General features: G+C 39.7%; 1 protein-coding gene across 1 annotated transcript in view; it reads left to right on the top strand.

The window, feature by feature from the left end:
• Nucleotides 1–25,188, top strand: part of LOC138752856 (sodium/potassium/calcium exchanger 4-like) — a 256,215-nt gene that overhangs the window by 147,214 nt on the left and 83,813 nt on the right. Inside the window, exons 4-7 of the mRNA XM_069915476.1 lie at nucleotides 8,650–8,726; nucleotides 20,068–20,142; nucleotides 22,921–23,005; nucleotides 23,774–23,877. Of these exons, the coding sequence (XP_069771577.1) occupies nucleotides 8,650–8,726; nucleotides 20,068–20,142; nucleotides 22,921–23,005; nucleotides 23,774–23,877 (341 nt within the window). The remainder of the gene's footprint in view (nucleotides 1–8,649; nucleotides 8,727–20,067; nucleotides 20,143–22,920; nucleotides 23,006–23,773; nucleotides 23,878–25,188) is intronic.

The raw sequence follows: 25,188 nt of genomic DNA, 5'->3' as shown, positions 1-25,188 counted from the left end.
TGCTGAGTGGTGTGGAACCTTGATGATTACTATTACTCTCAGATAGCATCATTCCCTGTTGCTGTTCTTGATGGAGGGGAGGATTTTACCTGTGTTGTCCTGGGCTGTGACCACTACGTTTTGCAGGGCTTTTCACTCAGAGGCATTGGTGTCCCCCATACCAGACCATGATGCAGCTGGTCAGCACACTTTTCACACACATCTGTAGAAATTTGCCAGGGTTTCCGATGTCATGCCAAACCTCTACGAACTCCTGAGGGATAGAGGCACTGACATGTGTTCTTCACGATGCCATTTGTGAGTGGGGTCCAGGAAAGATCCTCCAAGATAGCGATTCCCAAGAACATAAATTTGCTCACCCTCTCCATCTCTGATTCCCCCAACGATCACTGGATCATACACCTCTGGTTTTCTCTTCCTGAAGTCAACAATCAGCTCTTTCGTTTTGGTGACATTGACCCGGGGTCGGTGTCATGGTGGGGGGCATTCGCAGGCCATGGCCTCCAAAATGGGTTATTGTACCCACCCGGCCTGACGCTGCCGCCACCACCCCCCCCACCCAAGGTCTGACGCTGCCATCCCCTGGCCTCCCTCCCACACCCCCCCCCACCCCGAGATGTTACATCTCCATAGGTAATTTTGGCATCAAAATCAGCCTATACAGACCATGAGTTGCAATTTCATCTTGATCAATTAATGTAAAGATTGATGAATAATTCTATATTGAGCACTGCAAAATTTGTAGATGGAAGCATTTCTGCAGTTAATCACAAGAAAAACAATTTAAGAGCCCAGTGAGGAAAGGTTCCTGTCCATAATGTATATAAAAAGACCATTTTATTTATTACTTTACGAATATCACATAGTGAAGGAAATTAATGTGGAAAGACTAACTGAAAGTGTCTGTTATCTTGCACCTACCCCCACACCAGCTGCTCACTGAATGCCCTGAATACTTGCACAGAATATTCGTAACTGCAATATCTGTTTCATTAAAATTATCCTTCATCTTTATTTATTAATTTATTTTGGATCACTATGTATGTGTTTCATTTATGTGTGTGTGTGTGTGTGTGTGTGTGTGTGTGTGTGTGTGCACTGTGTTCCAGAGATACGCTGTTTTGTCAGGTTGTATACTATATGTACAATCAGTTGGCATTAAACTTGAACTTGATATCAACAGAGCATGTCTCCTCAGTTATATGCTCACATTTCTGTGGACCTTTAAACCTGCAACCCACTGATTCCTCCCTTTCTTCAATGACAATTACCATTGAGTCAAGGTGGTTTTCTAAGTGCCAATTGTAAACGCGACCCAGATGTGGTGTTAGTCCATGCCAAGTTCTCATTCAGCCCCAGTTATTAATGAATACAAAACATTCCTGCAAACATCAATGTGATCGTTGGGAATGCTTTCCTGGTCAATAGCACAGAACCCACAATCAGCTCATGGAAGAGAATTGAACTTAATAATTGTTTCATTGTTGTATCAGTTTTAATTAGTTGCATTGAGCAATATATATTGGCCAGGAGAAGAGGGAGGCCCTTCAAAATATATTTTGTTTTGCATCCAGCTGCAAGAAAATATGGGATTGCTCATCTGATCGCTCATGTAGATCTCCTTGGATATGGAAAAAAGAGATGGGATTTCAGGTTGGGGAGGAAGGAGAGACTGTTAGAGTCAAGTGGTCTTATATCCATGTCCTATTATAACCTGTTAGCCTGAGCTCCTCCCTTGCCCATTTTTTTTCCTTCTCCCCCAGTCTTTTCATTCAGGCATCTACTTACTTTTTGCTCCAATGTTGAAGAAGGGCTCAACCCAATATGTCAGTTATATATCTTTACCTTCTGTGGATGCTACAAAACCTGCTGAGTTCCTCCAGCATTTTTGAATTTTTTCTTCAAGTTAATAGATTTTCTGAGATTTTGGAAACCAGTGAAAATTGTCATAAGTAACTTAAAAAGTTAATAGAGAATCCCTAAAGTTATAAGACTCGTTAAATCAGAAAGTGCTGGTCTTATTTAAGGAGAATTACCCTTAATGCATAGGGATAACTGGAAAACTTAGAGGTATTGAAAAACAAATTTGATCTTTTGTTGAGTGTATCAAATGCATGACATGGTCTTTTGGAGCCAGTGGAAACAAATGTCTGGAATTCATTGAATATTTAACATCTGAAACAGTAGGCACTTTTAAACTGCCGCACCTGGGTAGCCCTCTTGGGACCCAGGTGCATTTAATGGGTTGAAGGTGCTCCCAGCACCTTTTAACCTGCAGGGAAATCGCCCCATTAAATCAGCAAACCCAGCAATTAAAGGGGGATCCTACCCACGTGATGAGTGACGTGTCGCGCTCTCACCAGATGAAATGAAGTAAAAGATTTTAACCTTACTCTTCCTGGGAAGCATGTTTAAACCATGTTATAATATCCCCTTTCCTGACCTGCACTGTTGAGTTCCTCCTCTACATTTGAACTTGGTGCCAACATGCTGCCCAGTGACGCACGCACATAAGCACTGACTTCACCAGAATAATTGGGTCGGCCATTTTTGTTTACAAGCCGCCAATGGATGCAACCTAGGTAAGTTTAACTGGGTTCTCTGACTACCTCTGAGGTAGGGCAGGGATCCAGTTGATTTAGGAGCATGCTGACTGGGTCGAATCCTTTCAAGCTGCCTTGTGAATGGGGCGCTAACTGGGCAAATTGCCCAGTTAACCCCATTTTACAAGGCAGCTTGAAAGTGTCACATTTTTATCCTGTGGAGCATTGATGAAGTAAGTGTTGGTAGAGACACCAGTTTAAAAAGCACAGATTTAAGATGAGTGATGAAATGAGCAGAATGAAGATATGGGGGTTTTCCTTGTGAAGTGTTTGTTCCAGCATGAAAATAGGCCCAAATATTTGCTCTCAAAAGAAAATAGCAACTTGAATAGTCACTCTGGGCTGAATGGTTGTTACTGAGGTGACTTGTGAAAAATTTCTGATTATTTTACTGTTTTTGTTCTCAATAAATCAAAAATAAAAAATTCAGCCAAATGTTGGAAAGTCAGTTAATGCATGAAGCAAAACTGATGGTGCATTTAGTGGCATGGTCCCCTACTAGTGGAACATAGGGCTTTATTCATAGTCCCCTAGTGTGAACCTTCAGTGGGCCAACCGGCTCACAGAGGTCTGAGCCGACAGCCACAGGATGCCTGGCAGCATCGAGCTTGCTGTCAATCATCCTGGGGGACGACACTTCCAGGCCGAGCAGTGCAAAGGTCGTCGGGAGTGCGAGTGCTTTAAAAGAACACACCAGAGTTGAGGCAGTTGATCCTAATCAACCCTGGTGACTGGTTGGCATTTAGTTAATCTCTAAATGACTACAATGTATCATTATTGCTTCTGTGGAAATTGATGCAAAATCTATGCTGTTTCAGTTAACTGTGTATGGTCTTCTCAAAGGGTGGATCTCTGAATTAGAATCATAATTTATTGTCATGAAATTTGTTGTTTTCTGGCAACATTACAGGGGCAAATATTCCTATAAATTACATTTAAATAAATAAGTGCAAAAGAAGAGTAAGGAGGTATTCATTTTCCATTCTGAAATCTGATGGAAGAGGGGAAGAAGCTGGTTTTGTAGCACTGGGTGTTCATCTTCAGGCCCCTGTACCTCCTTCCTGATCCTTGCAGGGTGAATAGTGCATAGCCCTGGGTTGTGAGGGTCCTTGAGAATAGATGCTGCTTTCTTAAGAAACCTCCTCCTGTAGATGTCCTTGATAGAGTGGAGACTAGTGCCCGTGATGGTGCTGGCCGAGTTCACAACTCTCTGCAGTCCCTTCTTATCATGTGAATTGGCACCTCCATAACTAGACGGTGGCAACCAGTCAGAATGTTCTCCATGGTACACCTGTAGAAATTGGTGATCCTTCTAACCTCTCACAAAGTATAGCCACTGGCGAGCCTTCTTCATGACTGCGTCAAAATGGAGTTCCCAGGAGAGATCTTCAGAGATGTAGATACCCAGGAATTTGAAATTCTTAATCCTTTTCACAGCTGATCCCTTGATGAGGATTGGTTTGTGTTCTCCTAAAGTCCACAATTAGTTCCTTAGTTTTGCTAATATTGAGCTCAACGTTATTGTGGTTACACCAATCAACTAGCCTTCCTTTTTTGCCATCTGTGATTCTTCTGTCAACTGCGGTGTCATCAGCAAATTTATAGATGGCATTTGAATTGACCCTAACAACACAATCATGGATGTAGAGCAGTGGGGTAAGCACACATCCTTGAAGTATGACTGTTTTGATTGTCAGTGAAGAGATGCTTCTGATTCATACTGACTGTGGTCTTCTAAGAAAAAGTCGAGATTCAATTGCAGAGTGGGGTGCAGTGGCGTAGGTTTTGCGGGATTGTTGACAATATTGTGGGTATGATGATGTTGAAAGCTGAGCTTGGTTGATGAATAGTAGTAGCCTATTGTATGTGTTGTCTAGGTGATCCAGAGCTGAATGGAGAACCAGTGATATTCATCTGCTGTGGAGTGATTGTAATGGTAGGCAAGTTGCAGTCAGTCCAGATCTTTACTTGGGTATGAATTAATTATGGCCATGACCAAGCTCTCAAAACATTTCATTACAGTAGATGTGAGTGTCACTGGGCAATACTTATTGAAGCAGCTCTCTCTGCTCTTCATGGGTACCTTTTGAAGCAGGTTGGAACCTCAAACTGCAGCAATAAGAGATTGGAAAATGTCCGTGAACACTCCAGTTAGTTAGTTGGCACAAATTTTCCATACCCTGCCAGGTATTCCATCAGGGCTTGTCACTTAGTAAGGTTTAACCCTCTTGAAGGAAGTTCTGACGTTGGCCTCAGATGCAGCGTCGTCAGCTTCTGCAGCGATTCTCATTAGTACTGTTGAATTCTCCTTTTCAAAGTGAGCCTAAAAGGTGTTCAGCTCATTGGGTAGTGAAGCATCACAGTTATTTATGGTATTTGGACTCGGCTTGTAGAATGTAATGGTCTGCAATCCCTGCCATAGCTGGGGAGTATCTGATTGTCTCTAGCTTCCCTTGGAAATACCTCTTTGCTGTAGGTCGTACCTGGACTTGCTGTAGAGTTCTGGATCACCGGTCTTAAATGTCCTTGACCTCCCCCTCAGCACATTGCAAATCTTTTAATTCATCCACAGCTTTTGACAGGGTACACGCACTCGCCCATCTGCACAAATCCTGATGAAGTCATTAACAGCTGTGGATATTCATTCAAGTTTGATGATGAATCCTTGAATATGGTCCAGTCAACCAATTCATAGCAGTCATACAGGCACTCCTCCACCTCCCTCACCCATACTTTTACAGTTTTCACCACTGGTACTGTTGTCCTCTGTCTCTCCTTGTATGCCCAGAGCAGAAGTACAGCCAGGTGGTCACACTTACGGAGGTGCAGTCATGGGATGGTTCAGTAGGGATTCTTCATGGTGGTGTCAAAGTGGTCAAGTATGTTGGCTCCTCTGGTTTCACAGGTTGGATACTTCTAATTGCAACGCTATTTTTTCTAGTAAATGTAATTTCGTTTTTATTTTCTATTAGTATTTTTATAATAATGAATAGTTTGGTATTACTGGGTATGACAGATGGCAGAAAGGAGACTTAAAATGTGATGTTACAGAAGAAAATGCATGAGGTTTTGCTTTTATGATTTTTCACTGTCAAGTAAACAGTGGTCATTGGATGAGAAGTTTTTCAAATCCAATTTTTGCTGTTCTTAGTTGTGAGTGGAATTATCAGTCTGCAATTTCCCTGCAGGTGTAAGTGTCCTATTTTTGTCATTGCAGAGAGCAATCAGTGCAACAAAACATTATGGTTGCCACATGAATAAAGCATTCTTTTTTTCCTTTGGATTTAGCTTGGCTTCTGTTCAAACCATCATCAATTAGAACATCATTGCAATGTTCTGCTCCATTTCAGAACTTTCTGAGATTGATTCTGAAATATAAAAAAAAAGTACCATCGTTTACTTTGGTTGTATTCCATTGTTTCTTTCCTGGGAGGCATGGAAAAGGGAAAAAAAAGACTTGATCTACTTTTTCCTGACTAAACGGAGGTTCCTCTCCAAGACCAATGAAGTTTTGACAATGTCAAAAATTCTGAGGGAATTTGGTCAAAGCAAATAGGATCAGACCAATGAGATAAGGAAAACTATGTTCAAAAACCTCAGATTTCCAATGATTATTTTATTGTGAATTTTCAACAAAGGGAATTGAAAATTATTGCAAAAATAGTTGTGGGTTTTTTTAAAAAAGTCCAGCAACGTTGGAAATGTGAAATAACTGGAAATGTTCAGCAGGTAAGGCAGTATCTGTGGAGAGAGAAAAACAGTGATGTTTCACTTTGATCCCTTTCATCAGAACCCTTTGGTGATTAAATATTATCTGTGTCTTTCACCATGGATGCAGATGGACTTACTGATTATCTGCAGTATTTTCTGATTTAACTGAAAATATTGATTCAATTTTTGCCAAATTAAGAATGCAATGATTAAACAATGAAGGAAAAGCAGCAGATAAAAGTCTGGAAACTTTTATCAAAATTAAGCAAATCCTCTATACTATTTTGGAAATTACTGTTCTTCCAACAGTACAGTCTGTAACCTCTGAGTCAAGTATTAAGGTTCAATCCCTGAGTTGGAATGATGGCAGTACTGCTACTGGTGGGGCCCCAAAATGAACGGAAATGCTTTTCTCAGCGCTTCTCTGTTGGGTCCTACTGCCCATCCATTCTGCCAAATGGGCCTGTACAGGTTTAAAATGCTGGTGGCCAGTTTTTTTTTAACATCAGAGGTTGGTGCCCAAGCTCAGCAGTCTAGAACATGAGGGTTTCAGCCACTGGATGGCTGAACACCCGGCAAGGAGGAGAAACCTGGGAGAGAGATCCTACAGGGTCGGAAATTGCTTGCTACTGAACACAGCCGTATATGTTAAGTGAAAATGGTATCAACTAATTAGCTTGGCAAACACTGCATTGTGAACCAATGAAACCAAAGGAAAATTATGGTTCTTTATGTATTTCAGAATCAATCTGAAAATTCTGAAACTGAGTCCTGAATTCTAGAATTCACCAGAATATCCTTCACACTACTGATCGAGAGACCTTGTTTGGAGCTTGTAACTTTTCAGTTTTATTTAAGGGCTGATGACTTCATCCACTTTGCAGTAAACTAATAGCCTGAATATACCTGGGACCTCAAATTCACTTGGTTCATCTCTAGCAACATTCTCACTTTCTTTCATCTGTTTCCATCTCAGGAGACAAATACTTAACAGACATCTTCTATAAACCCAACAACTCCCACATCTACCTCAACTATACCCTTTTTCCACCCTGTCCCCTGTAAGGACTCCATTCTATTCCCTCAAGTCCTCCATCCCCATCGCATCTGCACCCAGGCTGAGGGCTTCCATGCCAGATCATCAGAAATGTCCTCCTTCAAACTACATGGTTTTCCCTCTTCCACCACCTGCATATCCTCCCTTACCCGCACATCTGCCATGGCCCCCTCCGCCTCCACACGCAACAAGGACAGGATTCCCCTTGTCCTCACCTACCACCCCACCATCATCCTCCGCCATTTCCACCACCTACTACAGATCCCACCCCTGCCATTTTCTGACCCCCTTCCCCCCCCCCCAACATTTATTAACCTCATGGGTTGTCCCATCAACCCCAGGGGTCAATATTGACCACTTTGGAGACCCCTATTCTATATCCTGAAGTCCAGCAGATTATTTGAGAATCTGATCTGACCTCCAGGCTTAGTTCTTTCAAAGTTGCAGGATACATTAGTTGTTCACCACATGGGCAGAAGTTTCATTACTTGATTCTGCAAATTAAATAAATTTTAAAATTCCACTACTTCAAACTTTTTGCCATTTCTGTCAGATGAGATAGTTTCTATTTTTTTTTATTTTGAGTTTCACCTTATGAAAATTAGGACAAAAATGTATTTCTCTTCACACAGTCATTTGAGCTCTTCTTGACTGTAGTTTTATTGAATAACCTCAACAATCTGTTAAAATTGTTTGACTTTGCATAGTTCCATCATTTTTTTCCCATTATAGTGTTATGATGGCAGCCACTTATGCCAGGATCACAGTACACTTTTATCTCTCCCCAGAAGTGGTGCTGAATATTATGAACAGTTTGTCATCATTGCCCCAGGGAGTAGATTTCCTCTGTGGTCAGTTTTTGTAATTTTACTAGAACTCAGTGTCTGGCAAATTTCCAACCTCAGGACAAGGTGGAATCTGTAGGTGGCATCAGTTTCCATTCGTATCCATAGACAGAGGGATCGTGTCTGCATATGTGAAACATTTTTCCAGCCTATGTATTTTGTGCTCTGACGAGAAGAGAATTGGTGAGCTTGACATAAAAGCGACAAAAAGCTGTCGATTTCTTTAGAAAGGCCTAATTTACTGAAGTTTGAATTCTGCAGATGTCTCTTTGTTAATGTTTCATCTTCTGTCATGGCTTGGTGCACAGTTACATGTCCTGATCTTTTTGGTCCTGCAATTGTGAGATGCATTAGAATATGTAAATCGCATGCAGTTCTCCCATTTCTTGAGAAAAAAAGTGTTTTACAGCCTGTGATGTATGTTCTGTTACAGCGATCCATGAATTTCCAAATGATCTATTTACCAATAAGGAAAGGCAACACGGAGGAGTATTACTTCATATAACAGGAGTAAGTACAGTCACACAGATCTTTCACTTGGGAATGTGCCTATTGTGTATGGCTTTTTTAAAAAACTTGAAATACCTTTTCAAAGTAAAATAGATTGCAGAAAATGAAAATAAACTTTACTGCAAAAGGAAAGCAAGATTGTATTCTATAGATAGATAAGAATATATATTTAAAAAAAGCAAGAGAAGGTCCTCTGTCTCCATCTGCCTACTTCACCATTCAATCGGTTCGTGGTTGATTTTTTTTTGTCTCAGTCACACTCTGTCCCAGTCCCAGGTCTACTGATTTTCATAATATTCAAAGATTGAATCAAATTTTAGAAAAAATGCTATGAGAAAATTCACAGGAGAAAATGGCACTGCACTTCATTGTTGATATTGTTTTCTCCCCAACTTGCTCATAAGGTACTAATTCATTCCAGAACGTTGACATCATCTTCACAAAAAAATTAGACAAATTATATGTCATTATTAGGTCTTTACCTTCAAAGGGAGTCAAGAAAAAAATGCCCATGTTACATGTTTGCATTAGTGAAAGAAGATTGATAAGAAAACTAACTGTTGAGTTCTTGACATCCTGCATCTACATAAACATGCACAAATATGAGTGAAGGTTGCACTTTTGGCACAAGCATTGGATAATGTACAGGAAAGGAGTAATATCCATCACATGCACACGTCTACACTTGACAAAAAGCATGCATTAAGTTGGATAAATAACCAATTAAAGATCATTTTCATTGGCCAAGTGATAGAGGCAGTTGCATATTCTGATAGATAGAACACCACAAATTCATGGCTGAGGAAAGGTCATTAGGGTTACCAAGATTTGAACTTTGAACTTTGAACTTTATTCATCCTCGGCGTGATTTGAATTCCAATGTTTTGTCATCTGTGACTGTTCAATTAATTTCTAATTCATCAATAATATTATCCTAAGACTTCCCTCTAATGTCTAAAATTTAAGGTCCTTTCATCTTTTCTCATAAGCAACTGTCTTTACATCTATGATGAACGTTTCAGACGTAGTTATAACTCTGCTCTTGTGTCCTGGCCTAATTTGAAGAAGACCGCAGAGCCCACCTCACTGACAAAAGACGAAGGAGGAAAAACCCAACACCCAACCCCAACCAACCAATTTTCCCTTGCAACCGCGTCTGCCTGTCCCGCATCGGACTTGTCAGCCACAAACGAGCCTGCAGCTGACGTGGACATTTACCCCCTCCATAAATCTTCGTCCGCGAAGCCAAGCCAAAGAATTCATTAATATAGTATAAATATAATCTTTGTATCATATTTCAAGGTGAAAGATTCTTCAATGTTTTTGTCTGCCATCATTTCCCTTGGAAAATTTGTGGTGGTATTCCTTGCGTTTTTCCAGCGTACTGTGGAAAAACTATCTTCCCATAGATAACAAAACAGAAAATCTACCTTATTTTCTCAAACTAAATTAGCTCCTTTAATTATTAAATGTAATCATCGGTATGGCTTTACAGAGATGCATAAAAGAGCTATCCATGTTATTTATTTTGGGTAATTGAAGAAAGATGAGTGATGCCAGGCTCCAGGGAGGTTAAATGGCCTACTTCAGTTTCTATTAGACTTTTAAATTGCTTTGGCATTATTTGGATCCTTTTTTTTATTATAGTGCACTGACTCTGTTCCTCGCATTCTATACATGTACTCCACAATTTTTAAACTATGTGGAATTAATTACACTTTCAATGGGATGTATGCATTTGCTGAATTGCGCGATTAATCTATATCCCCCCCTTATTGAAATCTATTGCTAATTTTTTTCTTGCAATTGTTTTTCCTATTGCTTCTGTAAAGAAAAATAAATAAAACTCAGTCTTTTAAAATATCCCAGCCATAAATAAAAAACACCTATAATGATAACATTATTCATTGTTATAACATTCTCTCCAACTGATGTTTAAAACCAAAAAAGTACCATTGTATCAACTCACCAGAGGCCTAATCGAGCCGTCTCAGGAGGTCCGTCATTTGGAACGCATGGGGTTTTCAAAAGTTGCGCGTGACTGTTTAAGTAAACGACTTTTACTGAACTCGACTAATTCAGATCATTCTCCCAATCTTCATTTCGCACTGCCTGCATTGCTGCATTGTGAATGATTAATAGATACAGTTGTGCAAGTGCCCTGCATACAGCTCAGGAAGGTTTCTGCTTGGGATACAATCTAGAGACTCTCAAAAGGATGTTCTTGTGTACAAAGAAAGCAAATAGCTAAGATGGCGCTCATCAATTCACAGGCTTTTCAAAAGAAAACCTCCACTCCCTAGAAGCTTAACAGCATCAGGGCAGCAAAGTGAGAGAGGCCAAGACACACTTCCGTGAATGCACACCAGCTACAATCATTAGCCCTCTCATTTTGCTGAAATGCTTACAAGGTTAATCAGGACCCATTTACATGACCAGCTTTCCACACTTGATCATGGCCAAAAGACCAAGAAGCGATTCTCTGACCAGCTGAAATCCGTAAGAATGGATTTCACTCGAAGATGTGAACTGTTTGCTTATTTCCCCCAGCATTGTCTGTTTGGCAATGTGACTGCACGTTCGGGCATATAGAGAACATTCTATTGTAATGGGGAAGACCAATCAACAAGAAGGCCGCCTTGAAATGGTTGGTGGTTTGTACATTGACGTGGATTAATTGTGGAATAAATGTTGATGACAAAAATAGGTGCTCTTTGAGCTGACATTGCACATGAGATACATTTGCTGATCATGGACCTTTGTATGAAGAATGGATGTGTGGTTGATAGGATTGTTAGCCAGGTGAGATAGTAAAGATCTTCTAAATAATTTGAACTACAGTATAACATTGATTGTCACCATCAACTGACAGTCTTCAAGTCACTACAGCGTAACAGTTTCACTGTTGTCTTTACTGATGCCAGCTTCTTTTATATCTAATCTTCTATAGTAGGGCTTTCTCTTGCACTGTCGATTGCAATGGATGCCATGCCAATTCCAAATTCTCTGCATTAGCACAATAGAATATTATATTTTAATCCCAGAATGAATCTACTTCCAAAATCTTTCACAGGGCCTTATTGTGCAAGAGCTGACCCCTGAGTCTCTTATTTTTTCTCAAAATACTCTCTTTGGATCTATTTAAGGTATGAGATTGTCTGACCGCCTCTGTTAACACTGAATTCAGTTAACACTGAATTTAATGTACGTTGCTCCCCAGATCTTGATGATCTGTTCCAAGAGTTTCACCTCACTTCCTTGGATACTCATCCCGCTCCACATGAAGCAGGATTTGTAATTGCTACCAATTTTCAAGACTTTGATTCTGTGATGCACTGAGAAGCAGGATCAAAATGTCATTTATATTCACATTTATTTTGTTGCTCTGGTTTCAAAAAAAGATCAAAACACAGAATGGGGGGGGGTGAATTATGTGCATTTTCCATTGCACATTCATATGAGATTTGTTGACTTGTGAGTGGCTTGACAGGCCAGTCAAAAAAACAGTAACTATCTACAAGGCTAAATGACTTGTGAACAGTTTCCAGATCATAACCCAACAGTCTACTTTCACTTGGAATTAATTGCTATTTTACAAAACAAAATACAAATCGTATAAGTCGAGTCGTGAAACCCTAAAAAAAATCCCGAAGTTGGGGAGGGGGGGGGGAAATCAACTGGATATACTTTTGAGACAAATTCACTGGGGGAAAAAAGATTGACGTCAATTTGGCGTATAAGTCTGTACTGGAAGTGCCTTCCCGCTGCCGCTTCCCAACACTAGGTGCCGCCATAACCACTCCTAGCTGAGAACATGAGGTCGCCATTGCTGCTCCTGCCTGGTAGGCCAAGGTTCCTGCTCCCACCTGGAGCACGATGTCGCCGTTCCAGGTCCAAGAGCCATCTCTGCTCCTGCCCGGTAGGCCAAAGTGTTTTTTTTTACTTAGTTAATTTACAGCTTTTTTACTTGGGATTAGAGTGTTTTAAAGAATTTTGGGTTGTTCCTGGGAGACCCAGACAGCCCCAAAAATGGGGGTCAACTTGTATGCTGGATATAACATAAAACCATTAAAATTAGGCTGAAAAATGGGGGTTGACTTGTACACCGAAAATTTTATCTCTGAGGGACTGTGGTCAATTCATTACCCTGATGAAGTTCAGGCCACCCATACAAATTTGTGTAAATGTGCATGCCTGAAATTCCACGAAGCAGAGCATTTCTGTCATTCAAGATCAAGTCTGGTTTATTGTCATCAGACTGTACATGTATACAACATTTCTATGGATCGTGGTCCATTCACAATACACAGATCACACATATCACATAACCAAGACATTACCACAAATGAATTACTGAAAGTTAATTCAAGACTAATAAAATATGCCTCAAATAGACCTCAATGGTGATAGGGTGTTTCTCGTTAGTCTCACTGCCTGAGGGAAATTGCTGTTCTGCATTTTGGCAGTCTTAAGTTTAATGCTCCTGTACTTCCAAATGGAAATAGGTCAACAAGACTGTAGGATGGATGATAAGAATCCTCAACAATGCTTTGGGCCCTCTGTGTACAGCGCTCCTGGTAAATGTCATATATAGTGGAGAGGGAGACTTCAAAGATCTTCTCAGCGACTTCCTAATCCTCTGTAGCATTTTTCAGTCCGATTCCCAACATTGGATAACTCCTGAAATCCATCTGTGGAGCACAAGAATCCTACAAGTTCCTGTTTCAGACTTGGGTTAGTTCAGCAGTTTCATTTCTCTCATAGAGAGGAGCTGGTGCGAGGGAACAAAATGAGCTTCAAATCATTTGTGATGTAAGTGGATTTGCTTTACTATTTTGCTGTTTTAGTGTTTTGAAAATATTCACTTTTTAATAACTTTTGGACGTTTGTGTACACTCTCTCTCTCACACATTGAAGATGCTTAACAGCATTGACAGCTGGTTCAGCTTTGGGGTGTGGTTTTATCTAGCTGTCAAAATGTTTGTGGGAATAGAGTCAGAACTCACTGTTCCGTGGGAGCTTCGTGAAAGCCGGGTTTATTCCAAGCATTCTGCCAAGCAGATACCCTCAAGATGAGGATTGATTTAGTAGGCAAGCAAGGGTGGAATTCCAGATTTTAAATTCCTAGTTGTTTGGAATCTTGCTCTGCATGGTTTGTCTGCCAATTTCTTACAGTATAACAGTGACTCCACACATCAGATATCACTGCTTCAACTCTGGGAAAGATTGAGAAAGGCAGTCGAGCAATGCCACTGTCTTGTGTGAACATCACACTTGGATTATTTGAAGTTTTGGAGTTTCAAAAGCAGCAAACCACAGGGATAGGGCTGTAACTTGATAAGTTTGATTGAAAAGCACCATTTTTGCACCAGTTCAAGGGCAGAATTTTATAATAATAATCTAATTTCAGTCTGTGAAGACACTGATCCCTATGTCAGTGATAAAATACCAATTTTGCTTCATCTGAACCCAACTATAACAGACAATGGAACTGTCACAATATGTACTGGCACTTTCATTCTGAAATATCATAGTCGATAGCAAACCTCAGAATTTCGCAGTCTCTCTACCCTTTCATTGTTATCTAGATTCTATTGCTACCTTCAAGATGTGGAATACAGATCTCAGCTGATGCTAGCTTTCAGGGATTTCCAGGACCCCAGCTGGTTATTGTGTCTCTGAATTACTTGGGGAGGATTTTTAAATCAGTTAGAAATGCAAGATTCAAATAACAAAGGAGACTTTACTTACTGATGCCTTCCACCATTTCAGGAAACTGTTCACACACCCTTGTATGCATATACATACTCCCCACAGTGGTGCACTACAGTTACTACAGTGAGAAGGGTGTATTGTTACGCGGTTACAAATAGTTCACACAATCCTGACTCTATAACAGAGTAAACAAACTTGTATGCATGCAAATTCGGAGCAGCAAGTGGTCAGATGGCTCCTCAAATGTATGCAGTTGGGAGCGATCTGAATGTATCCTCAGCTCCACATTCCAATCTACCCACTCCTGGCATCAAGCCATAACTCACTATCTCCCTTTGATATTCCAACTCGTAATTGTTTGTGAAACAGCCTCTCCAAATCCAAAGTCTTGTTTTTCAGGCACTTTCTCTCTCACTACTCAAAATTCCCAGTAGATGGAGAGCCTAGTCTTTTCAACTGTTTTGCATAAGTCTTCCCACCATTCCAGATGTTGGCAAACATTCTGTGAACTGCAAGGAGTCTTTAAGGAGTTTGTATGTTCTCTCCATATCTGTGTGGGTCACTTCCGGTTGCTCTAGTTTCCTCCAACCCTCTGAAAACGCATGAGGTTTGTAGGTTAATTGTAGGGTGTGACTGTATGACGGGGGTTTAAATAACCTGAATTGGCTTCTGGTGTGTAGTAAATAAAAAATTTTTAAAATGAAAAAAATTAAAAACAGCTTTCAATGTATCCTTCCTTAAGTAAGGAGACCAGTACCATCTCACCGAATCTGAAGTATTAAATTCACCAGAATAAATAATATCTTGTTAGATTGCTTAATTATTTGGTGTTCATTCACATTAGCCTTTTGCAAGTTATATTTTTACTTGAGTTAATGCATATGTGCATGGTCCCAAATCTAAGTTTGTGCTCATGGTTCTGTGACTGGATATTGTAGCAATACCAGGAAGAAGAGTGGCTTAGGGTATTTCTATTTTCTTGTGCGGCAAGACAAGCAAAAGACTGTTAGTGCTGTACAGGTCCAAAATTTGACCAAAAGTGAAAATTCCAAGTGTACTCTGAGAGAAGTTGGGTGTGAGTGTGTAAACTGTGAGCCAATGTGACAGTGGCACATGTCTGACCTTCTGTGGCTTCTGACGGAGCCTAGAGCAAAAAACCTAGAAATACAAACATATTTCCTGACCCGCTTATCGAGTCCATGCCAGCATTCAGAACTGCCCATCGCTCCAGATCCCCATTAATTTCCCTGTAACTTATTTTCAGACACTTGGCCAGTAAAATCACTGTAATTCGCCTATGACACAATGGAAAATTCACAATAGTTAAGTAAACTACCAATGAACATTTTTTATGATAAGGGATGAAATTGGAGAATGAGGTGGAAGCCTTCCAAATTGCATGCAGATAGGACCAGAGGCCAGAATCGAACCCAGGCCTCAGCACCACCTACAGCACTACTGCAATTGTTGTCTCTATATAGGTACCATTTTATTTCCATTCTGGGTAGGTTTAGTTCATCAACAGAAAAGCAGGTGCTGGCGGATTTTAAAGTTTTACCGTAAAACTTAAGAGCTCTCAGCCACATAGGAGGATGATCAGAATAGGTGGCCCAGTCAGTGTGGCGGTACTCCACCAGCCTACTGCAGGGGGAAACCTCTGTACCGGCAGGAGCGTAAGGGGACAGGACAACACCTGGCCGGCTGTCAATCAGTCGGCCTGAATGGATCAAGCCCCACCCGGTCGGTCGGGATATAAGCCTGCGCCGGCCTCCCGAGGCCTCACTCAGAGTTGCTGGAGCCACAGCCAGCCTGGCTCTGTGGAAGTCTTTGTGGATTAAAGCCTGTTGTACAGTCTTTATCTTTGTGTGTGTCTGATTCTGGGTAACAGCGCACCACAGTCATTCATGCTCCTGAATCTCCTACCTGACAGGAGGATGGTGAAGTTCAAGATCAAGTTTGTTATCATCTGATTGCACAAGTGCAAGCTAACGAAACGACATTCTCTGTTCCTCATGCAAAACACACACACACACACACACACACACACACACACACACACACACACACACACACACACACACACACACACACACACACACACACACACACACACACAATTTCTCTGGGCTAGGGTCCACGCTATGTGCACATGAAACAAGTGGGCTGTCTTATCAAGGTTGATTGAGCAACTTAGATTGACCTTCATCATGTTTATGAATATGAGATGATCTATTTAAGATGCAAGATTCCAAAGGATTCTCTGCGGTAGGTGCTGAGAGAGTATTTCCCCTTCAAGGAAAATAGAACAAGGAGCACATGCTTTATAAATAAGGAGTTACCCATTGGAGTTGGAGATGTGAAGAATTTTGTTTTTGTTGCTTTAAGTGAGTTTTGGGGCCAAACTGTTAGAATATATTCAAGACTGAGCCAGATAGATTTTTGGAGACGAGGTCAATCAAAGGTCAAGGAGAGCAGGCAGGAATGTAAAGTTGAGTCAAAGACTAGATTAGCCTTGAACTAAAGGTGCTAAGTGGACCATCCCTGTTCCTTATATTCTTATGTAAGTGAGGCACACATGGGTATAGATGAACTCATGCCATATGCCATTCATAAAAATTAGGCCTCTGTGTACATCCATGAGCATTTAACATAAATAAAAACTTAGGTACTCGTATACATTTGTGAACAATAAAATGTAAAATAAAACCACTCGTATCCAGAATTCAAACAACCAGAGGCCTCAAGCAATCAGCAAAACAAAATTGAGGAAAATAAAAACAAAAAATTAAAATAAATAAGAATAAAATAATAGATAAAAAATTATGTAACTTTAAAATTGTAAAAGTGCCATATACACTCGTGTTACAGTTAATCTTGTGTAATAGTCAAACTCTCCCTCCCCAACCTTTTTTGGGATGTTTTCCATATGATCCATGTAAAAGTTGGCCCCCTCCATATTTTTGGCCCCAACTGCCTACCTATTCAAGCTCCCGATTCCCTGTCCATGGATCCCTGTCCTGGCCACCTGCCCACCAGAGTCCTTGTCCGCCCACCCATCTGAACATCTGATGCCCAAACACCCACCCATCAGGACTCCTGATGCCTCAAACGTAGACATACCACCTGGTTCTGGCCATCTGAGCTCCTGATATGCCCAACGGGGACTCACCACCTGATCTCAGCGATCCAAGCTCCTGACGCCTCGAAAGCACACACTTACCATGGTCAAAAGTATGACTCATGCTAAAGTCAACCCCTTCCCCACCCCCCCCCCCAATTTGACCCTAAAAATTGGTCCAAAAAACTACTATTACACTAGTGTATACGGTAAATGTTTTCCGAAGTAACACGAAACTTTGGTTAAGATGGGAGCAAATATTCAGCCAGCAAAGTGCCTTGATTGTGCTTTGCCCATAGCAGCTATTTGAATAAAATGGCTCTGCCCAGGATGAGGAGTTCATTGATGCCTCTCACCGTTGAGGTGACTCTTTTAACGTGTCTACTTATCAGTAAGAGTTGCCCCAGTCTGAGGTTTTATCTGTAAACCTGGGGAAAGGCATTTAATTATCTATAATGTTATTGTTCATCTTTCGAGCAGCTCCTTGGAGGGGGAGGAACCTGCAGAAGCAGCAACGGTTAAATGTTTTCAAAGAATGTGACTGAAAATAAAGTAAAATTCTTTAAGGTTTATATATTCATGAAAGTGAAGTTTGTTCACTTGTAAGTATAGTATTTTTGTCTTTCTCTTAATCTGTTCATTCTTCATGCAGGTATATTAGCTAGGCATTGTAAGAGTAAGGCTCAAACAACTTATCCGGCATCTACTAATCCCCATAGGTGCTGGATATCAGGGGTTTTACTTTATGTGCATTCGTGAAATCAGGCCTATATGTGAAAACACAGCCTTTCAAAGTACTGTTCACAGACTCTGAACGATGCATACTCACTCAACCGTGAAGGGTGCACGAGCCCCTGTTGAAGGCGTCATTAAAAACATGCCCAGCATTGCCCTAAACCCCTTTTGACCGAAGACGCAAGGTTATTTCTTCTCATCACCTGTTGCTAACGATAATCTTATCTGTTGAATCAAACAAAAATTATGGTGGCCATATTGGGAGTGGAAGCAATGGAGTTATCGGTGCACAGTGCTTTACCGTATCCTTTCTTTGGGGGAAAAGGCCTCAAAGTTGTTTGTCAACTCAGTGACAGCCACTCATGAATGAAATGCTGTTAAATATGGGCTCAGCTGATATTCAGGGAGATACAAAGATGCTTAAAGTGGTGGATGATTAGACGAAGTTGAAAAGTTGTTCATTGTTATTTCAATCAACCACAGTATTTTTACAAAGCTATCAGTTCTGATTATTCAGCATTTTTCTGTTCAAAGAAGTATAATTACCAAAGCACTCGATGTAAATCGCAGCAAAAAGTGAACAACAGATTACAATACGAACCATGTCTCACTTCTGCGGTATTCCTTTAAAGAAATGTTAACATAAAAATATTCTTCATTCGTTTTCTGAATGTTAGGTTTCATACCTGAATTGAACTGATTTGCATTTCTGATGTTCAAGACCTCAAGAATTATTTGATACTCTTATCCAATTGGCAAGGATAAGGTGATTGTTAAAACAGTTGAGATGATCATTTCTCAAAAACAGCAGCACATCTTTGTTTGCTTCACCAATCAAAGGTTAAAAAAGTCGACAGTTACTAAAAAAATAAATTCTGCTCCATCGAATGAAATTCTAGCTGAGAGAAATGACTAGCTCCTTTGAGAATTCTCGATGTATGTATTTTTTCTAATGCTCCAATGAAAATATTCATTGTTTTTGTTCTATAATATGTATGAAATGCCATTTACTAACATGTAAAAAAATATGCAATTTTGAGCTGCAAATATTTTGGAACAAATTTATTTTTCTAAAATTTTGACATGTCACATGAAATTGATAATTTTCTGAGTGGATTCCTGTACTCCACAGTTTTCAGGCAGTTAGCTTGTTAGGCCTGGTTCGTTTTTGTCACTGCAGTTAAGGCGAGAAAAAGACCTTTGGGGCTTTTCCAAAGTGAATTTGCCAACATCCTTTGTGAATATCTTCACTGGCCAACCTTTTCCATAAATGTGCATTATTTCAGAGGATTAAAGTGTCCCCAAATGATGAGGTATTAACATGGATGTACAACCCACGCACAGATTCTCACAGTGGTATCTCCATTCTCATGGTCTTCCCAGAAATGCACCCAATCAATGACAAACCAAGGGAAGCAGAATGGGATTTGCTTTACTCCACCCAAAACCTAGTATGCACCTTGATGTTGGGCTCCTTCATGTTGTTTTTGTTTTTCATTGGCATTGATAAAGCAATTAAACTTGTTACCTAATTCATTAACATAATTCACAATCCTAAATTGAAGGTGGCATCATCCAATATCTCCCAGGAAAGATCCACAGAAGCAATATAATATGCACATTACGCAAATACATAAATGAAAGATAATCCATGTCCTGGCCATTTTGGTCCTCAGATTGCACTTTTGAGAAGGGGGGGGGGGGGGGGGGGATCTTGGAGAGAAAAAGCTTTTTTGTGAAATATAACTGACGTTGCTTCTTTTCTCTTTACAGGCTGTGTATATGTTTTACGCACTGGCTATAGTTTGTGATGATTTCTTTGTTCCAGCCTTAGAAAAAATATGTGAGGTATGTTGACATGCATTTACTTCAAACATTGAGAGCCCGAAAAACAAACAGGATTTCTGAAGCCTATATTATCCTGCAACTGTTGAGTTAATGCTGACCTTCATAGTGATACCCAGATTTATAAAAAAGAATTAAGTGTCCTAATTCAGAATATGTTTGCTAATATTATCAAAAATATAAAATTGTGGGCAGCACGATTAGCATAGCGTTTAACGCAATGCTATAAACCAAGGCAATTACTCGGGTTCAAATCCAGTGGTGCCTGTAAGGAGTTTGTACGCTCCTCCCCCGCCCCCCCCCCCCACATCTGTGTGAGTTTCCACTGGGTTGCTTCAGTTTCTTCCCACCCTTCAAAATGTTCAAGGGTTGTAGGTTAAATGGGCAGCACGGGCTCATGGGCTGGAAGGGCCTGTTACCGTGCTGTATGTTTAAGTTTAAAATGTAAAGTTTAAAATTTAACTTGAAGTTATTTTGGTAGACTTGAAGAGTTTGGTGTAGTCTTCCAATGTCTCCTTTAGTATCAAAAATTACTTGCATTCACATCAATTGTGGGGAGGGTCTAATGAGGCTAATATGGGAAATACAAACTCTTCTACAGAGGGGGCTGACGGCATTTGCCAGATGCATTAGTTTCCAAAGTGGGTGCTGCTTATGCAGGGCATCCCTGTGTTCCTGGTACATAATCTTGAGGATCTACATATCATCTCAAATGTTCCTAATCCCTTAACTGCCTTATTTGGTATTGTTGGAGAGAATGGCATAACCTTAATGGCATCTGATTTGCATGTATTAGCTTTTATTCTCTTATGGCTAGGCGGGCAGTGTTGCTCAGATGGAGGGTCATTGCTCTGCCTATTCGTGCTCAATGGATGATATGTCATGTTTAAATTTAGAGAAGATTAATGCTCAATTTCCAATTTGAATTCAAATTTTCAAACACTGTGGGGACCCCTTATTACTTTCATAATCTCTGATTTGATATGAAGGTAGAAGTGTTGATTAATAAAGTAATTTCTTACTCTGATAAGAATTCTGTCTTTTTTTTTGCCAAATGGCTTTTTGTTTTGGTAGTGGGTTTAGATTTTTTATAATAAAATATTAGTACAATGTAATTTGTTTGATTGAAAATGTGCGGTACCTTGGATGAAATGTGACATAAGTGTAATGTATCTTTTTGACTTTTAACATGTATCCTTATGTACTCTGTATTTTTTTGATGTAGTAGAATTTCAATGTTAATAAAAATATTGAAAAAGAAAGTAATGTTCCTTCTGTATCTTGAGAAACCATGTGCCAGAAATTCCCAGGAGTCATTGAGGATGTTGCATTCTTTATTTAAAATTTTATTTTGATTTTTTTTTAAGCAGACTCTAAGTAATTTCAACAGTCAAGACAATCTTTTCAACATTCATAGAACATACAAAGTCTGTGTTTTGTTCCGCCCCCCCCCCCAACCCTTGCTACCAAATTCATAATCAGACCAATTATACATTATACAAATACATGTGGGGTTCAGAGCCACCACCGAAAACCTAAAAAAAAGGAACAACCTAATTAACTAAATAACCCAAGTAAGAAATTTTTTAAAAATTAAAATAAAACAAACTAAAAAGGGGCTAAAAAGAAAACATCCACATCACCTCTGCCACATTCCATTTCCTTAAGTCCATTCCTTTCCCTACTAAGACAAGTTTTTATAATATCCATATTTCACGGGGAGGGAGAGCTGGTCAATCTACATACCCATGTGTTTCAGATACGGCTGCCACACTTTAATGAATGTATCATGTCCTCCCCCATAGATTGTAAGTGATTTTTCTCCAAGGGAGGGCAATTCTGCATTTTCAATTCCATACACCTTCTGGCTGGATGTTACATTTCTTCAAGGAGGTGCTGAGTACATCCTTGAATATTTATCCCTGTCAATCTGGTAATCTCTTCCCTGGACCCCGGTGCCAATTATACGAATAATATGACTAGCCCAACATAGTCAACTAAGAGTATCTGGTACCTCCTTGGTAGGAAATTTGGCCAAGAGAGGGTGTGGATAATGATCTGCTTATCCTTCCAGGGAATTTGTAAAATTTTCTGGAGACTGTTGGTATTTCCCCCCAGAGCCATAAGATAATTGCTAAAGACAATCCAGGTCTCTCAAGTGTGTAGGAACATATCACTTATGCATGTCAGTCTGAGTTTTGCACCAGGTCTGAGATCTTAATTTTGACACACCCTTTTCCTTAATCAACTGAAGGTTGTACTGAACCATGGACAAACTTGCAGAAAAACCAAACTAATTTGTTCTAACCATGTACCCAAGAGAAATATTATTGTGTTCCAGCAAGCACAGAATTGCAGAGGAGTTGGGATGGAAAGGCCATCCTGGGAAGTCTAAGTTAGACTGATTATCAAGGTCTTTAGAAAATACTTTGTTAAAAAAAATACAATTCTGACAAAGCGATGCAACTCTAATATTAATAACATAAGCCTCAGCAGCAGAATCAAGTGATTTGTACCTCACCAAAAATATATAGAACGGATCATTGACGATTGAGAAAATATACTTTAAGTTTAATGTCTGATGTATGTGTGCACCATCAGGATGTGTACTCAGTTTTGTTGTACTTGTGCCATGACAATAAAAGGTTATCTTAATACATGGGTAGGGCCATCTTGAAAATAATATTTCATTCTCTAAACTTGAGGGCTTAGAAAGAATAATTGTGTGTGCATCTGAATATTTGTGATTTCCTGTAATGACTTAACTTTCTTTTCATTAAGAGATTACATTTGAATGAAGATGTAGCTGGTGCAACATTCATGGCAGCTGGAAGCTCAGCCCCTGAGCTATTTGCTTCAGTTATTGGTAATAACAGTTAATAAATCCTCTAAAATAAATCCAAAATTCTGCAGTTGCTTTAAAGTTAAAAAAAAAAACTAGAAGATCCTGGAAATGCTCAATGGTTAGACAGCATCTGTGGAGAGACGAGGATTAACATTTCAATTCTGATGAAATTATTCATCTGAGAAGTTAACCCTGTTTTTCTTTCTACCAAATGTTGCCTGACCTGCTGTTTATCATTTTGTATTTATTCCTGAAAAAGAGCATATTGCATGAACATAGTAGCTAAACAACAACAACATTAAAAAATCTGTTTGTTTGATTCTAAAATTTAATTGCACGAGCGATGTCTATGAGAATATCATTGTGCAATTAATCCCTCCAAGTTACTGCTAAGGAAGGGCTTGTAAGTTAACATAAAATGTCCATTTGACCTTCCCATCTCTCTGTATGGTACCCAGGCCAGTTCTTCTCAAATCCAAGTAAGTTCATGTGAAAGCAATTAGAAATTCCATCCCTTGGGGGAAATGATCCAGTTGGAATTGGTCTATACCCTCATTCTTTTTAAATTTGTTCCTTGGATCATGTTGTGGAATTTTTGTGGGTTGCTTACCTTCACTTTAATTTTGTGCAAAAGCAAATCAAATCATTTCTATCTGTAGGTCTTAGCATCAGTTTCATTTGCAACTATTTTGAAGATTAACGTTATCACTTGGATCACTAAAAGAAATGTAGTTATAATAAAGTCTAGTAAAGCTAATGAAAAAGTAACGCACTCTTATGTTCCTGTAGGTGTCTTTATTACTCACGGAGATGTTGGAGTTGGAACTATTGTTGGTTCGGCGGTATTTAACATACTCTGTATCATTGGCGTCTGTGGACTATTTGCAGGACAGGTCAGTCCAATCGAAACTACTCCTTTTGAAAAATAATAAGTAAACTTTGAAAACTGCATTCACATGCCACCTCAAATGTTAAATCCACTGGGAGGGCACCCAATACACATGTGGCAAGCAAGTGTGTAAGCCATCTGTTGGTTCTCTGGTACCTGCCAGAAAAAAAACTGCAGACTCTGAAAATCTGATATAAAACTGAAACTTCAAGAGGTGCTCAGCAGATCACATAGCATCTGTGGATAGAGAAGCGGTGTGAGATTTAGATTGATGAAGCGTGTCGCGCGAGAAATATGTGTGAGGAAGTAGTTTCTGATTCGCCTTCTGTTGTTCTGCTGTTTCCCCTCATGAGACACTGTGTCATACATTCTGAAACATGATTTCCTTTTTTATTAATTAACTCTTGCAGAATGGTGAAGCATAAAAAATGAAAATTACTCCAGTTGCATCAACTTTGATGCAAAACTCAAAGCTGAAGATAGTGGAAATCTGAAATAATGCAGGGAACACTGATAATACCAAAGAGGCCAAGCAGCATCTGTGGAGTGAGAGGAAGAGTTAATGGTTGAAGTTAATGTAAAATTACAGCAAATAGACTAGAACATGGAGATGAGGTTATAATCAGATTACTTATGATCAGATTAAATGACAAAACAAGCTTGAGGACCAATGAGCCCACTCCTCCCTCTAGTGTGCAGATCCATATATATGTTTATTCTCTCACACATTATGCTAGTGTTGTCATTTATTTTGCTCCATGTTGAATCTACTAAGGGTTTGTTCCTTTATGAGGCTAGAATTTCTACAACTTCAAACCAGCTGATTAAGTTAACATAAAATGTCCATTTGACCTTCCCATCTCTCTGTATGGTACCCAGGCCAGTTCCTCTCAAATCCAAGTAAGTTCATGTGAAAGCAATTAGAAATTACATCCCTTGGGTGAAATGATCCAGTTAGAATTGGTCTATACCCTCATTCTTTTTAAATTTGTTCCTTGGATCACGTTGTGGAATTTTTGTGGGAGCTGATTAAAGTAAAGGAACTGACTTTCAAAGGTGGGTTGTATTAATTGGGGTCACTATGTACGTTATTTCTACTCACAGCTGATTTTTTTGAATCTAAATAGTAGCAAAATAATGCTGGTTTAGGGGTCTGACCCATGAGGTGTATTATCTCGTTTGTGTTTGCAGCAGAGAGACATTCTCACATCGGGAAAATTACCTAACTAAAAATGTTATAAGCCCGAATGAGTTGGCTTTCAAGTTGATGCCGGCTAGGTTTCCTTCCACTTTTGTTTGTGTTCTGCACTTTACT

This window comes from Narcine bancroftii, chromosome 2 (assembly GCF_036971445.1).
Source record: "Narcine bancroftii isolate sNarBan1 chromosome 2, sNarBan1.hap1, whole genome shotgun sequence".
NCBI classification, from domain to species: Eukaryota; Metazoa; Chordata; class Chondrichthyes; order Torpediniformes; family Narcinidae; genus Narcine; species Narcine bancroftii.
This window is presented reverse-complemented; position numbering and strand designations above follow the sequence as displayed.